Here is a 24,605-nt window from a genome sequence, read left to right as displayed (position 1 = left end):
TGGTAAAATGTGTAGTAACTTATCATTGGTATTGTATGACGTCATTTTTTATTAAGTATTATAAGATGCTTTCCGATGAGCATTTTCTGATAATTAACTATGTCTGTTTGTGCTTTGCTACACTTATGGCTGTTGTCATCCTTGTTAATAATAAAATATGTATATTTAAATTATCCTATTAATTTGTTTAATTATTTTGTTGTATTATATTTTTTACTAAAATTTCAGATTTAATTAATTAACAGCATCTTGATATTAACAAAGCATTTGATTTATGTTTTTGAGCTTTTTCTGTTTACAGTAAAAAAAAGCGCTGAAAAGTGTCATGTGTGACGTCATAAAAATGCGTTTGGGGGGGGGGGGTAATCGCCCCATTACCCCCCCCCCCCCTTGGACGCCTATGGTTGCCTCTTTATTACATCTTTTGGGATAAGACAATAAACGATAGATTGATACACACACCCAATTAAAATAAATAAAACGCCCCTTCAAATGATTTAAATAATTGTTTGGAAAATAAAAGTTTAATAAATCTCCATATTTTTAAAGCCAACGAATGAGAGAAAGTGTTTAAATCAGGGGATTTGTATAATTTACAATTGCCTCCATACTAGTACATAATTTGGGACAAAGCAATAAATGCGACACCTCCCTGACAGCTAGCGGACACGCATTGGCTTTATAACAACCCATGACGTCATTAGTTAGATGTAAAAAAAAACAAGTAAAGTAAATGTAATAATGTGCTTTCAAAGTAAATTGAAACTAACTCTCATGCTAAAAAGATAAATATATTGTTTGAAAATAAGTATTTTTTATTATTCTCCTAGCTTTTAGACAGTCAAAAAAGGGAGATAAATTTAAAAACTTTTGGCCAAAATGTCTCGAGTGAAGTCATATTAGAATAATTCATTATACTAATATGACGTCATTCGAGCTATTCTTTAGACAACAGTTTTTTTTAATTTATTCCCTTTTTTTGGCCTACAAACCTAACCAAAGAAAACCTTTTTACTTTAAAAAATATCAATTGGTAAAGAAGGCACGGGCTAACAAAACTGGTTTTTATTTTATGATTTTTAGTATGCATCAGGACCGGTTCTAATCCAGCAGATAATAATCAAGTTTGAAGCCATACTAAAAATATATTTTCCGGACAGTTTTTTCCTGAAAATAATGCAAAAGTAAATAAATTCACGTTCACACATACATTAAAGGATCAATAATTTCTTGAATAAACCAGTTTAGGGAAAATTTTTGGTAATATATTGTCTAAAGTATTTGAGTCATATATAATTTATAAAAGTGTTCTAATAATAAATTTAATTAGCAAAAAAATATATGCCATACTGATTTTAATATGTTATCAAAAAATAAATAAATAATTAAGATTCCTCAATTCTAATAAGTTGCCCCCCCCCCCCCCCACGACAGCTGAAAATCCGTACAGGTTTCGTGATTTTTTCAAATTAATTTCGTTGTAGGTATAAGCTGAGTTCCATATAAGATAAATCTATTCATTCAGTGTTAAATATATTCAAAATAGATTATTAAATTGCTAAAAAGTAGGGTTAGCACAATTGTATAAATCTCCAATTTACTTACATATCAGGGATCTAAAGGGATAGGGCAATGTGCGATAAATAAATGTACATCCCTAATGATGATCCACGAAACTACCCCGTCTGTATATTACAATTATTAGTTAAAACGTTTGGACACTCTACCTAATGAACCAACCAACCCCAATGTTATTGAGCCAACGAATAAGAGATCTATAGAAAAGATGTATATACTGATAACTATCTTCCCCCTTTTAATGTCCTTTTTCGTTTGCTAGCAAATTATTTTATGCTACTGGGCTGTCTTTATATTTCCGTTACCATTGATTGATTTTCAAAGACCCAATTGAGAGTCGACACAAGGTCATTGAGATAGTGAAATACAGTCAATTTACCCTTTCTCCCTTTAGTGTTTTACTCTAATCAACGAATAAGAAAAAATTATTATAAAACTTTGGGGACTAGTGTAATAAACAGACCCAATGTCCCCTCCCTCCCTGACTTACATGTACTATGTCCCACACACACTAGGGCTATGATAGGGGACAAAATAATGCCACGGTCGTATCGGTTATGCGTCAGGTTGGAAGGGTGACGCAATTTTCAGACCCCAGATTTGGCGATTTGAGAAAAATGTATTTTTATATTATAGCGAATTAGATAATCTAGCAAGCATCGCTTTTATTTTATAGAGAACAATAGTAAATCAAATAGCGAAAACTGAGATCTAAAATTTGCGTCACCCTTTCAATATGACGCAAGAAACATGATCGCTACGAACGTGGCATTATTTTTGTCCACTATCTGGGGCTTTAACCATGAGTAACTATGGGTGTATCGATTTATAATTCAACTTTTCATACAAATATAAATATATAAAAACGCTTAGTATCTAATAGTTGGCTTACATTAATGGTTAAGCTTAGTACGTTTATCCAGGGAGGAAGGTGACAATGGGCTGTTTATCACACTAGTCCCCAAAGTTTTATAATAACGTTTTCTTAATCGGTGACTTTTTTTAATTTTGATTGGCTGGTTCATTTAGTTGAGTGGAGACTGTCCACACGTTTCAACCACTAATTGTAATCTACAGGAAGGAGTAATTTTGTGTTTCATCATTGGGGATGTACATCATTATTAATCGGCTATTGTCTTATCCCTTAAAATAACATGTCTGAAATAACATTTATTAACACCGCGTTAGCATAAAATGTTTGTGTACATTTTATAGAATCTTGATTGGTTTGTTCAAACTATCAGTGGCTAAACTTTTCAATTAATAATTTCAATCTACAGAAGGGGTAATTTGGATTATCATCATTTGGAATGTACATAAATTTATTGCACAATGTCTTATTTCTATGTAACTACTATTTCTAATTTCCAGATACCTATGTCTACATGTTAGCTTTAAAATTTACAAATAAATATTGTATTTCAGGAAAAAGTTAAAATGGCAGAAGAAACTGAAAAATTAGAGGAAAAAGTCCTTAAAGAGGTCGAAGACGAGGTAAACAAATTTTAAAAGTACTAGCGGCCATGCCCCCTAAAAGCCTCTAGGGGCACTTAAGGTGATCGGGGAAGAGTTCATTCCCCCTATTTTTAATTCGAGTTTAAAAAATAAAAGTAATAATGTTTGGGGAGGGGGAACAGCGGAAAGAGTCTTGTGTGACGTCATAAAAATACGTCTATTATCCATCTTTTTTTTAAAGGTTTCATTTCCCACATCTCCTTCATTACTAGATGTATTTTTATGACGTTATACATGGCATTTCCGCTATCCCTTTTACTTGGAGGTTAAAACCTTCCCTATACCCATTATTAGCTTTACTGTAAAGGAATACAATATCCGTTCAGTAGTTATTGAGATCTCGCTAACCGCTGAACCGATCGGGTTCTCCTTTACAGGGTAGTTTCTCATAGGTCCTGGGAAGGTTTATAACTATTTTCTTGGGGAGTGTGACACCCCCAACCCCCCAACCCCCCAAAAAAATACCACCCCTAAAATTTTTTAGTAGCGAAGCTACTCTATAATTTGAAATGTCCGTCTGTCCGTATGTCCGTCTGTCCGTATGTCTTAGTTTGGGGGAAACGTGATTTTCTCGGCTCCTATAAAAGATAAAAGGCTGAAATTTTTTGACAACATTCCCATTATTAAGGAGCACAATTAACTATAAAACATCAATGGTAGTCGGACCGCTTTTTAGCAGGTTTGAGGCTATTTTTGTATTTTTTACATTTTTCTCCATATCTTTGGTGTTTATGGTCCTATTTCCAAAACTTTTTCAGTTTTAGATATCAAAATAAAATTTCCTGTCATTTTAAGAAAACAACTTGAGGTCAGACTGCCTTTAAGCAGGTTTTAGGCTATTTTTGTATTTTTCACATTTTATCCATACCTTTGGTGTTTATGGACCGATTTCCAAAATTTTTTCAGCTATAGATATCAAAATAAAATTTCCTGTCTTTTCAAGAAAACATCAATGGCGGTCAGACTGCCTTATTGAGGTTTTTGGCTATTTTTATATTTTTCACATTTTTCCTCATATCTTTGGTGTTTATGGTCCGATTAAAATTTTTTTTTTAGGTAAAAATATCAAAATTGAATTTCCCGTTGTTTTGAGCATCCAGTATGTAATTCACTTTGACCGTCAGTCTGTTAGTCATAGTACTAATATATAAGTATTAAAAAGTTTTTAAAAAATGTTGAAAAGGTTTCGTGATTTTTCCCCAATATACATGTTTTTTTTTACAACTAATCTTTAAATTCTTATACATAATTTTTGTGCTTCGCTACTTATGGATGTTTTCATCCTTGTTTTTTTCTTTTTAAAACTAAAATTCAAATAGTGGGGTCGACTACCCCCCCCCTCAAAAAAAAATTCTCCCCACCCCAAATTTTTTTTTTTAATTTTCTTTTAAATCTAAAATACGAAAAATTGGTTTGATCAAACCTCTTGGAGCAAAGCCCCTAGAGGCTGAGAGCGAAGACGCTAGTATAATATATAGTAGGATTATATAAGGCATAGTATTAGTCCTACAAAATTTCTAAGGTTAGATTAGGTGTTAGGGTTTCCTACGACTTTCATATTCTTTTTTGTCTATATAAGGCTACTCCTAGGCAAGCCTTAGAAATTTAAATTTTATATCTTTTTTTTGTAGTGCTTCATTTTGTAAATAAGAAATACGAAGGGATTAAATACTCACCTTAAATTTAAACATTAATAATATCTTTATATATAAAGAAGTAAGTATTTTTTTATGAAGCTCAAGATCTCAATAACTACGGATCTGAATGGGTTCTCTATTTTGTGTAAGCTTTACATAGGTCCCATGCTGGTTTTAGGCTTTTTAATTTTCGGATATAAGTCATAGGATGGTTTTAGATATTTTTCTGTCCAGTTTTACCCTGTTGAGCCTCTTGATGCTAGTTTTTTTATATAGGAAAATGAAAATATAAAAGAGAAAGCCGAAGAAACCACAGAAGATGAAAATAAAACAGTTGAAGAAGAAAAAGAGGTAAAACACATGATAACACATGATTTAGAGTTGCATAATGGGGTTAGGATTTCAATTTGCCCAACAACCAATTACAGCTAAGCATCTGTGGATACTTTTTTGAGAGAGAGATTTTGACTATGAAAATGGGTATTTCTATTGTAAAGATAGGAAAATAGGCTTTTAATTTTGCTTCTAGGCGACGTAATTAATTTCAAATTTCTATCATGAGGAGTAAAAAACTTTAAAAATTTTCATATACTTATATTTTAAAATGCCTATAATTTTTTTGTTTTTGAAGCTGGAGACTTCAAATTTTTGGTATTGGATTTGGGTCTACTTGTGTCAGTCTTTCAGCAGTTACAACGGTATATTTCTTGCTAGGTGTAAGATATAACCAACAAGTGAAAAAGTCTTAGATAATATTTGGGGGGCAAATGGAGAGGTCGTCAATTTTTACTATATGCTGCCCCCCAACAACAGATGAAAACCACGCATAGGTTTTGTGATTATTTTCGAGTCAAATTCGTTATTGGTATAGGCTCTTTTCTTGCAGTCTTCCTATAAGAATATTTTTCATATAGGAAAATGATGATATAGAAGAGGGGACAGAAGAAATCACAGAAGATGAAAATAAAACAGCTGAAGAAGAAAAGGAGGTAAAACAAAGATAAAAGTAGATTGAGGGTGAAGCAGCTTATAGTATATAATAGAAATGACGTCATACAGATCAAATGACTAATGTTAGGCCAATATTGATTAATGGTAAAATGTTTACTGGCCTATCATTGCTCATTTGTATTGTATGACGTAATTTTTTTATTAGGCACTATAAGCTGCTTCTTGAGAGTTGCACAATGGGGCAAGGAACCTGCTTTTTGAAAAAAATAATGGTGAATGTTGTCATTTCTAACACAAAATAGACAGAGGCTATGGGCGAAGCCGCTAGTAAATGTAGGTAAATATTATATTAAAGTAAAACATTAGATGGGGAAGGGGTTAAATAACTGTATATCCCCACCCAATGGCCCCTGTGTCGACTTCAATTGGGTCTTGGAATATTAGCCAATAGCCTTGTAAATATTGACACATCCAAGTCGCTACAACGAAGCAGAAAGCAATATTATAGCAGACGAAAAAGGTGGATTCTTTAAAAACTTTTGCCTCACTAAAATCAGTGAGGCTCGCTAAAAATTTACATGGGATAATTTTGCCTCACTATTTTAATGAGGCAGTGATTCAAAAAAGTTTTTTAAAAAATTTAATTCACCTCTGGATTATATAAATACTTATAACATTTATATAATGTAAAGTTATGTAGATTAAGATAAAACATTTCAAAGCATTTACCTACTAAAAGACCTACAGACAGACAGACAGACAGACAGACACTTATAACATGTAAATTAGTCTTTAAAGGATATAAATCTCTGATATGCTAAAAGTTTCATGTGTGACATTATTAAATTATGTCTAAAAAAGAGATGGATAATAGACGTATTTTTATGACGTCACACATGACACTTTCCCCTTATCAATAAATTACTTAAGGAGGAGGAAACTGACGACTTGCCAAGCCCTATGAAGGATGACCTACCTAGCCCCGTGAAGGATGACCCACCTAGCCCCATGAAGGATGACCCACCAGGTCCCCCAAAAACAGAGCTACCCCTAGTTATTGATTTCAACTTGGAGATTGCTAGGATGTTGATGAAAAGCGAAATCAAATCTCTTTTCCTACTTTTTCTATCCAACAAGGAACAGATTGATTATACATTTTTCATAAAAGCGAAGCTTTTCTATTAACACGTTCTGCAACAACTAATTATTATTTTATATTTTATTATATATATAAAAATGACCTTTATTTTATATTTGTATGTCATAAATACATAACATAAAAATCGATATATAATTACTTGGATGTTGCACCAGATTTTTATGTACTCTAATGTACTCTTTTGTAGGTGTTGTTGGTCTTTTGTAGAGTTGGTCTTCTGTAAAGTTGGTCTTTTGTAGAGTTGGTCTTTTGTAGCAACGCCAAATTTTCCCCTGTCAACATATCCACGTATTCTATGTCAATTAAAATGAAATACAAATATGATCTGTAAAGGAATTAGAAAAAGAGATAAAAAGAAAACAAATAGAAAGTGAAGAACAGGTTTGTCAACTTTTACAGTTTTTTGTAGCAATGCTTCTCTAAAACAATGTCCTTTTTGTATTTTGTCAATAAGGCCTTGTCAGATTTTTAAAAAATCATATACATATACAAACCGGAATGCCCTCTATGAAATTTAGGGGTTTAATGGGACAAGACAATGGCCGAAAAATTGATGTACATCCCCAATGATATACAAAATTATTTCTTTTGTACAGATTACAATTATTGGTTGAAAAGTGTGGACACTCAATCTAATAAACCAACCCATCAAAACTAACTTAAAGTCCCCAAAGTTGTTAAGTAAATGAATAAGAAAAATCAACATATACAAACTGGAATGCCCTTTATGAAATTCAGGGGTTTAAAGGGATAAGACAATGGCCGAAAAAATGATGTACATCCCCAATGATATACAAAATTACTTCTTTTGTACAGATTACAATTAGTGGTTGAAAAGTGTGGACCCTCAACTTAATAAACCAACCCATCAAAACTAACTTAAAGTCCCCAAAGTTGTTAAGTAAATGAATAAGAAAATGTTATGACAAAACTTTGGGAATTAGTGTTATAAACAGCCCATTGTCCCCTTCCTTCCAGAAAAAAATTCCATATATGTAATATAAATAATGTATATCTCCAAGTATTAACAAAATCTTTTAAACAAATTAGGGATTACGCATTTGTACGGTCCTAGTTGACTTTGTGATTCCTTACTTTTGTATCACGATTGATATTTTTTCTATTTTTATTAAATGTATTTGACCATGCTAAGGTTAAAATAAATGTTATGTTATGTTAAAGGGGATTAGATGAGCTAAATAGACTCGCCCTACATTTGATAATGTTAATACTAATCTTGGGTGCAAAAAGAAAAATTCCGAAAAGAGAGATTGTCTGTTTCGGTACAATTTTAGACATCCAGTTGAATTTTAAAGTTTTAAAATGACGATTTCACTGAGGCTGACACGCGGCTTCCGAGCCCTGCAAATTGGGGTTAATTTATGTTCCAAATACTTCAAACTCCCCAAAAACATTTTGTTATAGAACATCAAAATTTATGAAAAGTTGTAATAAATATTTTAAAAAGGATATAAAGTGTGTTACCTTTTTTTATGTTTTATCATTATTTGGCCACAACTTGGTAAAAAATGCTCGCAAATCAGACCTTTTTCGACAAAAGATACTCAAATGGTTCCTTTACAAGCCCAATCAATCAGTTTTAAGATATCTTCATATTTCAAGAAAAATTAATGAAATACTAAAAAACAGCAAATTTGGGTGTTACCTTTTATATGCACAGATACCATAAAATCAACAGAAAAAATATATATTTTTACTTTTCTGTCATTTTTAAAGTATGATTCTATTAAATTGGCTATTCTTGAAGGGATTTATGCATTGATTATACTGAAACATAATATTGGGCAGAAATTAATGTATTTTAAAGAAAAAAAAATTTGAAAATAAGAAATTCGACCTCTATCACTTTAGAGGACAGCTGTCAACCTCCAGTTGACAGGATATAGTTAAATACTTGTTAGCAATAATAATTAGCCCAAAAAGTAAAACAAAAAGTTTTTTAATATGGCAAAAAAATGATAATCTAAATCTTAATTTTGTGGATGATGATCTTAAAGACGCTCTTGCTGTTGGTGATGATGACCCAGATGGTATCCAAATGCATGAGCATTATGACAACTTATCTATTAAACTATGGTCCGATTTTTGTATTTGTAGCATTCTCCAATCAAGAGAAATCTTAAAACATACAATCATGGTTTTTAAATTCTCCAATTCATAAGGTAAATATAGTAGTTTTTAAAAGATGGTTATATTTTTTGTTACAACTTTTAATTGGAGGCTGCTACAAATACAAAAATTGAACCATAGTTCAATAGATGAGTTGTCATAACGTTCATGTACTTGGATACCATCTGGGTCATCATCACCACCAGTAAGAGCGTCCTTTAGATCATCATCCCCAAAATTAAGATTTAGATTTTCATTTTTTTGCCATATTAAAAAACTTTTTGTTTTACTTTTTGGGCTAATTATTATTGCTAACAATTATTTAACTATATCCTGTCAACTGGAGGTTGGCAGCTGTCCTCTGAAGTGGTAGAGGTTGAATTTCTTATTTTCAAAATTTTCTTTCTTTACAATACATTAATTTCTGCCCAATATTATGTTTCAGTATATTTCAATGCATAAATCCCTGCAAGAATAGCCAATTTAACAGAATCAAACTTTAAAAATGACAGAAAAGTAAAAATATGTATTTTTTCTGTTGATTTTATGGTATCTGTGCATATAAAAGGTAACACCCAAATTTGCTGTTTTTTAGTATTTTCATCAATTTTTCTTGAAATATAAAGATATCTTAAAACTGATTGATTGGGCTTGTAAAGGAACCATTTGAGTATCTTTAGTCGAAAAAGGTCTGATTTGCAAGCATTTTTTACCAAGTTGTGGCCAAATAATGATAAAACATAAAAAAAGGTAACACACTTTATTAATACTTGGATCTTACACCAGATTTTCATGTTCTCTAATATAGTGAAACACGCAGAGAACTAAAGATAACTATTCCCCCCTTCCTCTCTTTTTACCCAATCCCCTCCCCTTCTACTGGGTGAATGAACTGACCAATAAACCAGTTAGCAAGCATTGGCGAAAATTTTTCTCCTGTCATAATATCCACGTATATTGTACATCCATTTATTTTTATCATTTAGAATGCTGATGATTTTGTAAGTATGGCTGATATGATCAAAGATGTTGCTAAACAATTCAAAGGAACTCTTATTTTACAAGTTTTATATTGAACAAAGACATAAATAGAATAGAATTTAATAACGAATGCAATACATTTAATTTTTTACTTTAGATAATAACCCATATTACAAATTGCATAGCAAGGGATAATTAAGCCTTGGAGTAGGACATAGATTTAATTGATTTCGATTTTCATTTTATTTATAGTAAGAATAACAAAAATTATGAACTAAATGAAGATTTTTACATAAAGAAAAACACCTACGTACATCAATAATTAAGGTGGTTGAAATAAATAACTATTTACAGTTACAGAAATTTGTAAAGATTTTATTCCTTACAGGAGCGCATTTTTTTTAATGAAATTATTTATAAGTTGAAAAATTATCTATTTAAATCATGGACAATGATTTTTTACTGAGCTTGATAGCCTTACGTAATTTCTTAAGTCATAGTTTTTTAAATGACACTGCTGGAAAACTATAAATTGTATTAAGTGAAATTCTACAGGAAAACTGTTGTTTGTAACCATCAATACAGATTTAGAAGATCACAAAGGTCATTAAATGTTTTTTTTTAGTTTTTGTTCGTTTTCATACTTTTTAATCAGAGAAGAAAGGGGACAATGAGCTTTTTATTACACTAGTCCCCAAAATTTTACAATAACGTTTTCTTATTTGTTTGCTTACCAACTTTGGGGACTTTTACTGAATTTTGATTGGTTGGTTTATTAGGTTGATTGTTCAAACGTTTCAACCACTAATTTTGATCTACAGAAAGGGTAATTTTGTGTTTCATCATTGGGGATGTACAATGTAAATCAATTTAGCTGCCATTGTCTTATCCCTTTATATCCCTGCCTTTTAATATATTTATACATTTAATAATATCATGGTAGAAATCAGAAACTTTAATATATATAGCAGATATAGTTATATATATATAGTTAGCAGAATTTAATGATTAGTGGCTTATTTCTTCGTTTTTTAAGACAATTAATAGAACAACAAAAAAATATTTCAGTTTTTATTTAAAAAGTACAGAAAAAGATAAAATTCAAAACTTAGGTGTCAACATCTAAAAATGGTTTTAGCGCATTTTTCTTATGCTCAAATCTTCTAACCTTTGCAGGAAAAAAGTTGGATTTTCAGTATTCAACTTTGGGGGGCCAGTACTCCCTTTCTGGTGGAGATTTTTCCTTCAAACTTTGATATGTTCTAGTACATGTCCCCAATAGAAAATTTTTAGCTCTACATCTCAATTTTGAAGCGTTTTGCAGCCATTCTTACAAAAGGTAGAAGATTTGAGCATAAGAAAAATGCGCTAAAACCATTTTAATATGGTGACACCTAAGTTTTGAATTTTAGATTTTGCTGTACCTTTTTAAATATAAACTAAAACATTTTTTTGTTTAATATGAAAATAAGCCATTAATCATTAAATTCTGATAACTATAAGTGGGGTAAAATTGCTTTCAAAAAAGTTCTCATAAAAAAACACACTATATATTTCGGGCTGATAAAGTAAATTTGCCTTGGGTGTAGCAGAAAAAGCTATAAAAGATGATAAACAAAAAAAACAAGAATAATTCCAAAACATTTAATTTACTGACAGCTTTCATGGAAAATTGTGGCGTAGACAATTCTAAAGTCCCTTGTATGAGAATATTGAAGAAAGGAGATGATAGGATGATAAAGTATAAACCTGAAGATCCAGAGATATCTGCCTATAACATGAAATCATTTATTAATGACTACAAGGCATAAATACTATACAATATGGTTTAAAATATGCACCTTCCAACATTGATCCTCAGTATATTTTGGTGAATATTCTAGGTTTATGTTTAATATTACTATATCGACTAAAAAAATAGTTTCACCATTGTTTCATATAAAAAACTTTGAAATTTGTATAAGCATTTTTTTATGAAATATCATCAAATATTTTGTTGAGTTCAAACTGTTGTTTCAAAAGCTTTGACACAAAAGTAAATTATTTCGATGAAAGTTGGCCCGTCGTGTCTAACAAAACTGGTGTTAATCTTATAACTTTTCATTTTAATATCCGCGGAAAGCTGCCTATAATACGATGCAAAAAATAACTATTCCAGTTGTGTATAGAATGATATGTACCCAGGATAATACCATCTCACCATATCTGAATTCACAGGAGTTGCCAAAGGACTGGAATAAGAATCCTGTCAAGGAAGAGAGACTTATTTACTACCTGTATTTGCGACAACTTTTATTAAAAAGAAATTCACAAAAACAGCTTATTTTATTGCATCAAGATCTATATAGGAAAAAAACGTCTATAGTTGAGCTCGAGTTCTCAAACCATAGAGTGTTTAAAACTCGTAGTGCTTCAATAATTCTAATTAAACTCTCATTGACCAAAATCATTAAGTTAAAAATGTTTGTCCTTCTGCATGCAGTGACAGGGTTGGCAGATTTTTAAAATAATAGTGGAAACTTCTTAGGAAAGTGTCATGTGTGATGTCATAAAGATAGGTCTATAATCTATCTCTAATTAAGGGGTTTTCTTTCCCACTTCCCCTCATATCCTTCCCTTTTAGATGTATTTTTATAGTCATTAGTGAGATCCTTTGCTGCAGACAAATAAGATTGAACTTCTTTATGTGATACGATTGAGCTTTCCCTCAATTTGCCTAGGGAGTACAGAAACATGCCTCCTTATTTGTAAAATAAATTAAGATAAATAGAAGGTTATTTTGGGTATAGTCCCTTTCGTAGCAACGCCTCTTAAGAGGCGGTTCGTCATATTTTCTCTTACCTAACTTAACCTAACCTAAAAGGTACTGTGAAAATATGATGAAACGCCCGTTAAGAGGCGTTGTCACGAAAGGTACTATACCCGTTATTTTTTATTCACATCAAACCCAGCAGGGGCTCAAACCCTGATTGACTACACTGTACTTATTTAACCCAACCTAAGCAATAATATTTTTAAAAAAACATTTTCCTCATTTTCAATTTATTTCAAAATAAGGGGGAAGAGGTTTCTTTAAGGTGATGAGGGAACTAGCTGTCCTTTTCCTTCTTCCTCTTACTTTGTTTGAAAAATGCTGAAACATTGAATGTTTAAAAGTTCCAAATATCTCTCTATCTTTGTAGATCCTTGTTGGAAAAAACTTCAATGATTTTATCTCTCATGCCAATGCAGATGTACTTGTGGATATTTACGCCTCCTGGTGTCCACCCTGTCAATATCTGGCTCCTATCTTCATCCAGGGATATAGGGATATGTAAATAATAATTAGACCTAACATGACTAGCAGCTCTGCCCCTAGCCTCTAGGGGCTTCGTCCCAAGAGGTATTGTGAAGTCACGCTCCTATATAGAATATTTTGTTTTAATTCTAAAAAAAGAAAAAAAAATTAAGAGGGACCAGTAGGTATAATCCATGAAGAGTCGAGCAAAATCGGTTCAGCAGTTACCGAGATCATTAGCTTCAGACGGACAGACAGACATAGTTCTACTTGATAGATGAAAGATTACTTTATCCCTGACGAAATAAATTACAGCTGGCAGAAAAACTGACACCCAAGAACCAAACAATTTTTGCCAAGATAGACGGAGATCTGAATGAGGTGGAGAATTTAGTAGTAGACGGTTTCCCCACCATCAGGAATGTTTATATAGAGCTAGACATACTGCCTAAATCAGCCAATAGGAGAATACTAAAGGTACATTCAAAACATCTCAATGGTTGAAACATTTTACAGATCTTGGTACGTAAGGACATAATTTTTTTTATTTTCTTCACATTATGAGTTAGCTTTAAATTGTCGCATATCTTAGGATAAAGTTTTTCTTAGGGTAAATTTATTTATGTAAAAGTATCTTACACGAGAAGCATATGATAAAACATATGATAAGTTAGTTACGAATAGTTACATTTCTTAGAATAAAATCTTTCTATAAATTATATCGCCAAAAAATTTCATCAAAAATAATGTTGCCCGAATCTTGTATATAACAAAAAGGTAACAAAGGTTTATGTCTGCTAGAATCCCTTTTTAAGTTTGACGAAAAACGGGGTCAGATGGACCATCTTGATATATTATGTTTATAGTTCATATCATACAAAACGGGATTCTATTTCTGAGCTGGATCTTTAAATCATTTCAATGGTGCGCTAATTCGGGGTGCGCACCGTTGAAATGATTTAAAGATCCAGCTCAGAAGTCAATCTCATTAAGTAAAATTTCTAAAATATAAATCAGTTTGAATGATTCCATTTGCAATTAGGGTACTTCCTCCCCCCCCCCCCCTCGTAAAAAATATATTTTAAAATGCCGCTATGCCTCTAGGGGCGTAGCCGATAGTTTGTATATATAAACAAAGCTAATAAAAGGTTCAACATAAATAAAAAAAACAGCTGATCTTTACAAACATATACAAATCATTTTTCAACGTAGATATTTTTAAGTGGTGCTAGAGGCCTCTAGAGGCGTATATATAAACAAAGCTGCTATAGATTATACAAGAAAGAGGATAAGGAGACCTTAGATTATGGTGGAGAATATAAGTTGGAGGATCTTATCAAGTTTGTAGAGAGCAGAGGCACTAAAGGTAATTATCAGGGATATTAGGGGATAAGACATCCCCAATAATGACACTCAATATTACCCTTCTGTAGATTTCAATCGGCGCGGCTGTGGTGGAATCGTTTGGACACTCAATATAATGAACCAATCAATCAAAATTGTTTCTTAGGTGGACTAATAAGAAAATGTTATTATAAACCTTTGGAGACTAGTTTAATAAACAAAAATGTCCTCTACCTCACTGCGAAATATTTACTTTCTGTTTTTATTAAAACAAAAAAAATGAATAGCCTATAAAAAGTTTTTTTTTGTCTTATAATGATGAGTGCAATGATTACAAGTTACAGGATGTCAGTCCTTGTGTACCGAAGGATCTCGTTAACCGCTGGACCGATGTGTATTTCATTGAATGTGAAGCTTCTCATGGGTCCTAGGTAGGTTAATAACTTTTTTGTGGGGGAAGGTTACTAATCACTCCATTGAGAAAAGCCCCTAGAACAAAATTATCAGCCCCCTCCCCCAACTAAAAATTTCTTTTTGAAAAATAAATTGAAATTGCTGGGAATCACCCCCCCCCCCCATTAATTGCTCTAAAGGCCTTTAGGGGCGTAGCTGCTGGTAGTAAATTTATCGGACCATGGAAAGAAAACGAAGTGGCGGGTTTCGTCGTATTTAAGCAGTAGCTTTTAATAGGTTATTATAGGTTAGATAAATGTTAATGATTTCCCCGCAGGTTTAGAGCTAGAAATAGAAGAAAAGTTGGTAAAAATACGACGTAACCCGCTACTTTGTTTTCTTTCCATAATCCAATTTATCTTGAAGGAGCAGCTGTTCCTGAAAAAGAGTTTACAGCTGTAGAGGAGTTTGATGGAGAAGATAGTGAGGGTGAAGATGTATCCGCAGGTTTGTGACAGGGATTTAAAGGGATAAGACAATATGGCCGAAAAATTGATGTATATTGTATATCCCCAATTTTGTCACACAAAATTATCCCTTCTTTAGATTGAAACAATAGGTTAGAACGTTTGAACACTTAAGTTAATAAACCAACCAAACAAAATTCAGCAAAAGTCCCCAAAGTTTTTAAGCCATAGAGTAAGAAAACAAATTGTTATGTGATATAATTAACCAATTGATCTGATTTTTGGAATAATGATTCCTAGGACAACAAAGTACAATGTTATAAGCGGAGCATCTCTATAAACAATGTTGTCATCCTTGTTTAGATATTTTTACATGATATAGTTGTCCTATTACCAAGATACTTAAAATGTTGATTCCTCTGACGTTTAGTTTATAAGCAGAGCATCTTCATTATCAAGTCTAAATACGTAAATTTGTTGATATGAAATTTTCTGCATGCTATTTCAAGAAGAATTAACATCAAAGAACTTGTCCTTACTTTTGTTATTTTTCTCTAACCCATTCGTGACGAGCTCCCAAAGTTCAAAGTTTTGATTGAACGGGGTTTAACAAAATAGATTTTCTCAATAATTACTCAACAGAATTAAAAAAAGGCAGGTGTCAAATTAAAGATCTTACTATTTTTGTGCATAATGGCAATATTATTCTTTTTTGTTACGTTTTAGTACCTTAAAACCAGGAATAAGGTATAACCAACAAGCAAATTAAATCTAAAATAATATTTGGGGGGCAAATGGAGAGGTCGTCAATTTTACAATGTGTTGCCCCCCAACGACAGCTGAAAAACATGTATAGGTTTCGTGATTTTCTTCCGAATTAATTCCGTTATTGGTATGAGCTGCCTTAAAACCAACTTAATTAAAAAAACTTTAATTACTTCGAAAATAAGAGATCTACAAAAAAAACGATTGCATATCTAAATTCTTTGGATCATTTTACATCTACTACTTACTAAAAACACCGACTAGCTATTTCATAAAAAAATCACAAAAGTTAGGACATGTTCTTTAGAAGTAATATTCTGTGTCAGACACTATCTAGTATCCCTATCATACTAGATGCCTCGCCCCATAGACTCTAGGGAAAAAATAGCCTAAAACCACACCCTTATTATTAAAGGTTGCAGATTTGTTGAGCTGTTTGCTTATTGACATTATTATTGTCCTAGTTTTTTTCAGCGGCTGCCAAGAAAGCTGTTTGTAAAAGCGGTGTTGATGTTCCGGCCGACAAATGGAGCTGCTGTTAGCTGCTAAAATAGGCCGCAGTTGCTATTTAAAAAATATATAGCTTTTGGCATCTCGGGGCAAAAAAATGGTTTTAATCTTATAAATGTACAATACATTTTATATCCGCGGAAAGCTGTTTATAATACGATGCAATAAATAACTATTCTAATATCAAATATTTTTATTTTTTAATACTTGTCTATTAAACTATTCATTTCATTAAAAATATTGTATTTTTTGGGTCTAGCTAAATATTCTTGGGGCAAGATCCACTGATGCAAGCACAGGAAAAGGACTAAAGATCCGGCCTAAAATAAGTCTTTTCGCGCATTTAAGTGTGTTATTGAATAATGGCTGATCCCGATTATTTAGTCCCTCTTATGTTGGTTGGAATTATGCACTAACATAATATATAGGCTCAGCCGTTTGGCCGCTTTTTAGATTCTATTTTTAAATATTCATTTTTTTATATATCCGTTCATAAGAAATTTGGTTTACTATCAAAGCTCATAAAATCCAATACATTTATTATTTTACTTGTATTTTTATATGTTTATGAATGTCGAAATAAATCTGTTATAATATGTTTTTATTCTATCGAAAGTCGCAGATTCTTCAATAGATATTACTTCTGTGTTTTAGTAAGCGGTGATTTTCTGTAATAAGGACTTCCGTGACGGTTTGCTCTTTTGCATGTAATAATTGGGTGTAGCAACTCTATACAATTAATCATTACCAGAAAGTCCGTACGTCCATTTCGAACATGCTGATTTTTTACTTTTTAACAACAAATTTTTGTATGGTATAATTCTCCTATTCTTCTGATTTTTGGAATACTGATTTAAGCAGTTTTGTAACAATTTGGTAAGATGCATTGATATATAAACTGCTTATTCAGTTAAGACACTCTACAAGAGTTTAAGTTTGTTTGTCCTTCCGTTTCAGAGCTTTGCTTTAATTGCTGTTTTCTATTACGTTCATAAGAAATTTGGTTCAAAATGAAAGATCATAAAATACATTTTATTTATTATTTTACTAGTCTATGGATGTCCAAATAAATCTGTTATAGTATATTTTTATCGCAACTGGCAAAATTTTTAACAAACATCTCTTGCATTTTAAATAAATCTGAGAATTACTATAATATTTTAAATTAAAGGGAACAAACGAGAAAACGAGAGCAAGTGATTCGAAGCACCTTCCAGTAGTTATTCTATATGTTTTTGTGGTGAAAATACTATTGTTATGTTTAATATTTTAATTTTAAAAATAAGTTTCACCATGGTTTTATATGAAATTTTTTTTTGAAATGTTAAGCATTTTATTGCTATAGATCATCAAATGGTTTGTTGAGTTCAAACTGCTGTAACACAAAAGTAAACTTATTCAATTAAAAATGTTAATTTAGAAAAAGGGATGGTAACTTGTAATATTATAAACAGTTTTATTCATGCACTTTCGTAATTTACAGCATTTGATTATGTTTTCTATTTGAACCTTTGAACTCAACAAAACATTTGATGTTATTTTATCAAAAATTCTTAACATTTCAAAGTTTTATACAAAGAAAACCATGGTGAAACTTATTTTTTTTAGTTGGTATAACTATATCAAACATAACCCTAGTATATTCACAAAACAAATATTTAGAATCACTGCTGGAAGGTGCTTGGATTCACTTGCTCTCGTTCGTGCTTAGTCCCCTTTATAAGCGAGAAGAAAATAAGTGACCGATCAAAGTCAGGGAGTAAGGGAGGGGACAATGGATCGAATATTCAATTTTTAAGGAGTCTCAGACTTTGGGGACTGGCTTAAAGGGAATGTGCACGAATACAGCAGATTCTTACTGATTTTGGGGACTTGCGCATCAATGCCCCTCTAACTAGCTGAGCTAGTTTTGAATATGCAGACAGAAAAGTTTGTTATTTATCGCTGGTTTTAACAAATATTTTTTCCCAAGAAAATGTCTTTTCATGTATAGAAACTCTACTGTGATATTTATGTATTAAATAATCTAAGAACCGCTTGAATTTAGGGGTAAAGTATAAATATATCAGAAGGGTTGAGGTATTTCTAAACAAGATTTTTCTAGTGATTAATTACAGAATGTTTACTACATTGTAATGTGTTGATAACTTAATTTTCAAGTAAATGATTTTTTTCTTAGAACTAATTTTGTTCTAAATTAGGTTACTATGATCCCTTTACAATTTTGGTAAAATTTTCTTGATAAATTTGGTTTTCATTGCTTTTCAGCGAACCCTCTTAAATTGAATTAATTGCCCATTGTCCCCTCCCTTACTCCCTGGATCAAAGTTACCTAGGTATCACGAAACTAAAAATATTTGTTACTATAATTAATTTCTGATCATAAATATGACCAAACATACAGACGAACCAAGTTCAAATTATATAGCACCTCTGCTAAAAACATAAAATAAAAACATGAATTATGACTCGATACATGTATTAAATATAATAATATAAAAAATAGTTATATAATATTAAATATGGCAAAATATAGGTGTTAATGATTATTATGAAAAATTATGTACATTATAATAAGCGTAATATAGATCAAATCAGAATGACATTTAAAATTTTTTTCAACAGTTAATAATTTTATTTTAAGCTGTTAAGGATCGTTTGTATTATGACAGCTGAGCCCCCAGCAGTTAGCCGCTACTTAAACTTTTTATTCGTTTTGTAGAAATAGACCTAAATATTTTAAACGGCTGAAAAACAGCTTAAATCGGCTCTTTAAGGGTGCTTTTGCATTAAGAAATTATTTGTTTGTATCATACCTATAAATTATAATATTTTAACAAAGTATAATTGAACATATTCAATATGACAATCACAATCACACAGTCAAAAATAAAACATAAAAATGGTAGGTATACTTAAATCATTATGGTCAATCCTATAATATAAAGTAGTAAGGTTTTTTCTCTAAAGCTGAAGATCTCAATAAATACTGAACTGATTTGATTTTCTAAATTAGTTAAATGTTTTGAAGCCTTAGATGATGTCATACTAGCCTACTAATAGTCAATTAAAATATCATTGGTAATTTAGTATGTTTATTGGCCTATCATTGGTAATTTGCATTGAATGACGTCAAGTTTTTAAGGCACTATAAACAGTTTCCTATGTTGGTTTAATGCTATTTTTTTAGAATTTAAGACTTGGGATGGTTAAAGCTATTTTTCTCGCCCTTCTATGTCCCTTTGAATACAAAGCCCCTGGGCGCCAGGGGCCAAGTCGCTAATTTAAATTATAAAGAGATAGCAGCCATTTCTCAAAAACTAAGAATATCAAATCAAATTAAAAAGCTGGTAGGCCTTTAGGCGGTTTTATATGTTAGAATACCTCTCATGATTAAAGCACAAAATGCTATAAAATCAGTCTTTTTTTTAGGTTAAGCGTCATATCAACTTTGAATAAAATGTTTTTTTTTATTAACTTGAATCAAAACAGACAAAGATTTTTAAAAAATATGTTTTTTAAATACGATTTTATACCTACAGAAGTCATATTTGATATTAAAATTTCAGCCTGTCAAGTTCGAATATATGTTTAACATGAATAAAACATGATTTAGCTCATAGTAATTACAAAAATAATACACATAGTAATTAAATAAGAAAAAAGTAAGATTTTATTTCAAATGTCAATTTGTGAAACTTTCAGACCCTGCATACTGTTCCTAAAATTAAAAAAAAATATTGTTAATATCAGAAGACGAAAATTCATTTAAAGACAGGGGTGTATGTTAGGGTTGGGCCGCATATCCAGCCATTTTCAATATCCGGCCGTATACCGGATGTTTAACTGATTTATAATCCCGGATATCTGGTAATTTGCCGGATATCCGGCATTGGCCAGATATCCGACTGGAAACTGAATATCAGGTATCCGGCCAAAAAAGTATCCGGTCCAACCATAACTTGTAATAACTGGTTTTAATCTTGTAATTGTAATTTTTATATCCGCGTAAATCTGTTTATAATACGATGCGAGAAATAAGTATTACCTTGTTTGAAAATATGTGGTGTCTGCGTCATTATCAGGTTGAGGCACAAACGGAGCTGTCTTCTCAAGTATATTGTCCCAACACACATCCTTAAATTAATCAAAATCAATCATTTCACCAGATTAAGGGGGAGGGGGGGGGGGGGGAAGTGTGACCGAAATCAAAACTCAATAACTCAAATAAAATAAAAACAATAACAGCACTGAAATTTGACAAGGCAGTAGCTTTTAAGAGGTAGAATATGGAACTGTGAAGAATCTGCGGCGCGGTGGAACCGCTGCTCTCGCCGAAAATCGCTGTTTTCCACAGATTTAATTTCTGCCTTTTCTTGCCATATCAGACAATTGAGAATCATCTGAGACACAATTAATCTTTTATAAAAATTTTCCTTATTTTTTCAATATTAATTTTCAACATATTACTTTGAAGATTAAAATCAAATTGATTCCAGCTCATTATGGAAAAAATGACTAGAAATAAATTATCATTATAAATAATAAAGTAAAATTAGGTTTCTTGGAGTATTTTTCAACTCTTTGAAACCCTACAAGAATTTTCAAGACTATTGTTTATATATCAAGGTAAAAATAGTAGGAGGGAAAAAAGATAAAAGAAAAATGTATACCTAATCATATTTAATATTTTGGAAATAATCCCATTACAATAACTGAAAAACGTCTATTAGTTATTTAACATAAACACAATATTTTTAGGCAAATAAAACGAATTAATAATAGACAAGGAAAAATGTTCAGAAAAGACTACATTAGAATAGGGTTGGGCCGGATATCCGGCAAATTTCTAAAAAAAATATCGGCAATAGAAATCAGCCGGATATCCGGTATCCGGTTAGTTTCAATATCAGGTAGGATATTGAAAATGGCCGGATATCCGGCCCAACCCTAAATTAGGCACATTCTTTTATTGCGTAAATAAGAGGGTAATTTTTTTCTGCGTATTTTCCATAAAGTTGTGTGTTAGCGTTTAGTCAAATACGCTTAATAATACGAACTGTTCTTAATTATGGCCATTTTATGCATATATTTTTGGTCAAAATTAAGAACAGTTTGAGGTCGTGCAATCAAAGGGTTAGTTGTCTGCTGGATGTTACTTAAAAGCTTAGGGTAAGGGGGGGGGGAATTTTCGGATTTTTTTCTTTTTTTTTGAAAAAAAATTGGGTAAATATTAATATTTTCAAATGAAACCAAGACCATTAAAAAGCTTACGAAAAATTAAATTCATTTTGTACTTTTTTTTGTAGCAAATGCAATAACGAACAAATTTGCTATTATGATTGTTTTCTGTAATTCGACGGGATCATGGTCAAAATGACATTTTCCGAAGTTGGGTCGAAATTACCGAAAACTACCCTATAATATTGCATCCTGTTACAAAAGGATGACGCCCTTAATTCTTTAGATCGTCAATTAAAATCTAAGAAGAATATTGCCCCAATGTGGTAATCCTAACTTATTTATAACTAGCGGCTTCGCCCCTAGCCTCTAGGGGCTTTGCCTCAAGAGGTAATTTAAAAAAAAATTTAGTATTTCTAGTACTGCCATTTATTTTAAAATAACTGCCTAAAAAAGAATGGTGGGGGTTGTGTTTTTTTTTTTTTGGGGGGGGGTGTCCCACCCACCAAGAAAATAGCCTAAAACCACCACAGGAACAGAAGGTATATTTCCTGAAGAGTAGAATCCAATCGGTTCAGTGGTTACCAAGAGCTTAATGGACAGACATCATTCTACTTTGTATTATAGATACTCAAAATCTACCTCTAATACACGAAAAATACGAAAACTGCACCCATAAAATTAATTAAAAGTTTTAAAATACGCTTATGACACAAAATCAAATTCATTAATCAGAAATTTTCTCAACAATCGATTTTCGATGAACTTTTTTCAATAGTTTAACAGATTTTTTGTTATATAAATTGCTAGGTAAATTAGTTCTTTTTACGTAGTAGCACAAATACTTTATAAAGTTGGTATGCCCTAATCAGAATCTCCTAGTACGAAATATCTAATTTTGATACTCTGTAATACCAGGGAGAGAGAGGACATTGCGCTGTTTATTTCAATGGTCCCCAAAGTTTTATAATAACGTTTTCTCATTCGCTGACTTAACAACTTTGGGAACCTTTATTGAATTTTAATACTTTGGTTGATTTAGTTGAGTGTCCAAACATTTAAAGCACTAATTCTGATCTACAGAAGGGGCAATTATATTTATTATCAATGGAGATGTACCCCAATTTATCGTCCATCGTCTTATCCCTTTATATTCCCGCTATAATACTGCTACGCAACTTACAGACTAATTGTTCCGTACCTAGTTGAAATGACAATGATTAAACCTAGAATATCAAATTTCTCCGGCCCCATATCCAGTAAATTTTTCCTTGTTAAAAGCGAAGCTTTTCTATGATTAGGGTCGGTCCGTCCGTGACAGATAGCCTTTTTCGTTAATTAAGGCACGTTAGAAATGTCCTATCGATTTCAAATTTTGCATGGTGATCCCTGCAGTAGTTAGGTACAATTTAGAAAGCGTAGCAACTCTATAATCGTTACCAGAACGTCCGTACGTCCATTTTCAACATGTCGATTTTTTCACTTTTTTAACAACAAAATATTATATGATCCAATTATCCGATTTATCTAATTTTTGGTTTACTGATTTATGGGACAACAAAGTACAATATCATAAGCGAAGCAACTCTATAATTCCTAAGTCCTAAAAAAGTCCTAAAAATGTTAGTATGTCCTTAAACATTATCCTGCATCAAGTAATTTTTCAACATATTTATTTACAATTTTGCTTCGACTTTTATACATTTATATTCTACTTCAGTTCTGACACTATACAGTGTTAATGCCCTTTTTTCAAACCGTTTCAGAGCTTCGTTTTTATGGATGTTGTCATCCTTGTTTTGTATTAATCTAATTTGTTCTCACCTTCATTAAAGTATAATCTTTGATGGTTTTCCCGTTCGCTCGTTTCTCCGGATCTAATCTAAAAAGACACAATATTATTAATCTTTATGCAGAAGGTAAAAACGATAACTTGTTGATTAACATACAACCTTTTGATTGTACGATATTTGTCTGCAATTGTTAACAATGCAAGAGTTTAACAAGTATACAAGTAAAAGTAGTTGGTACCATTTTATAGGTATTTTCAAAACTTTTCGCCGAAATGTTGCAGGTCTGATTCACTTTTAATAGAATTTGCTCCAAAAATATGTATTTGTGTTACATACTTATTCAATTCATACAATTTATATAATTTTTCTGAATTGTTCAAAGCATTTGATACACATTTGTGTAACGTGCTGTGCTAAAAATAACAAAAACATTTTTGAAATCCAGAGTTTTAGAGGTCTCTGTAAATATGAATATGATATGAATATTTAGTCCTAAGGGGATAATTCATGTTCTTTTGACTTGTTCAAATCATTTGATACGTATTCGTGTAACGTGCTGTGCTAAAAATAACAAACCCTTTATAATAACAATACTTTATACTAAAAATAAACCTTCAAGACAGAATCAAGTAGAAAATGAATCTTTTAATTTGTAACCATAACCGCTATAATCAAGTTAACTATCTGAAAATACAATAAACAATCCAATAAACTCGACATATGACGTACTTCTGGATTTATTTTCTGTATTTTTCCAGAGAAAAAAAATACATGGTTTGTTTAATTGTGAAAAATGCGCAATAAATATAAAATGATGTAGCATGAAAATATAATCCAATTTATTAATAATTCAAGTAAAACCGAGTGACCGGATGGACAAAGCAAGTTACTGAGTAAATGCTCATTGCTCATTTAGCTGGAAAT

At 31.5% G+C, this 24,605-nt stretch overlaps 2 protein-coding genes and 1 long non-coding RNA gene across 7 annotated transcripts in view; 2 read left to right on the top strand and 1 right to left on the bottom strand.

Annotated features, from left to right (window-relative positions):
- Positions 1-3,007: 3,007 nt before the first annotated feature.
- Positions 3,008-11,762, top strand: LOC145330354 (uncharacterized). The gene is made up of 8 exons (XM_080174988.1): positions 3,008-3,072; positions 5,007-5,081; positions 5,645-5,719; positions 6,612-6,821; positions 7,177-7,221; positions 9,957-10,020; positions 10,510-10,554; positions 11,611-11,762. The coding sequence occupies exons 1-8, from the start codon at positions 3,016-3,018 to the stop codon at positions 11,760-11,762; spliced, it is 723 nt and encodes a 240-aa protein (XP_080031114.1). The 5' UTR covers positions 3,008-3,015.
- A 2,700-nt stretch (positions 11,763-14,462) lies between these two features.
- LOC145330003 (uncharacterized) lies at positions 14,463-17,285 on the top strand. Its single transcript, XR_013883203.1, has 3 exons — positions 14,463-14,594; positions 15,392-15,472; positions 16,672-17,285. It is a non-coding gene; the product is annotated as an uncharacterized LOC145330003 (long non-coding RNA).
- A 1,884-nt stretch (positions 17,286-19,169) lies between these two features.
- gwl (serine/threonine-protein kinase greatwall) overlaps positions 19,170-24,605 on the bottom strand; it is a 48,681-nt gene continuing 43,245 nt past the window's right edge. For 2 of the 5 annotated variants that reach the window (XM_080174497.1, XM_080174501.1), the window contains exons 37-40: positions 23,713-23,770; positions 20,756-20,844; positions 20,248-20,428; positions 19,170-19,642 (exon numbers count right to left, since the gene is read on the bottom strand). In XM_080174497.1, the coding sequence (XP_080030623.1) occupies positions 20,386-20,428; positions 20,756-20,844; positions 23,713-23,770 (190 nt within the window). In that variant the 3' untranslated portion in view covers positions 19,170-19,642; positions 20,248-20,385. Of the gene's footprint in view, positions 19,643-20,091; positions 20,429-20,755; positions 20,845-23,712; positions 23,771-24,605 lie in introns of all 5 variants that reach the window. The other 3 variants (XM_080174499.1, XM_080174498.1, XM_080174500.1) reach the window with 3 other exon arrangements.

This window comes from Acartia tonsa, chromosome 10 (genome assembly GCF_053477335.1).
Source record: "Acartia tonsa isolate MP-2025a chromosome 10, ASM5347733v1, whole genome shotgun sequence".
Taxonomy (NCBI): Eukaryota; Metazoa; Arthropoda; class Copepoda; order Calanoida; family Acartiidae; genus Acartia; species Acartia tonsa.
Note: the sequence above shows the minus strand (reverse complement) of the source record. Positions and strands in the feature narration are given on the sequence as shown.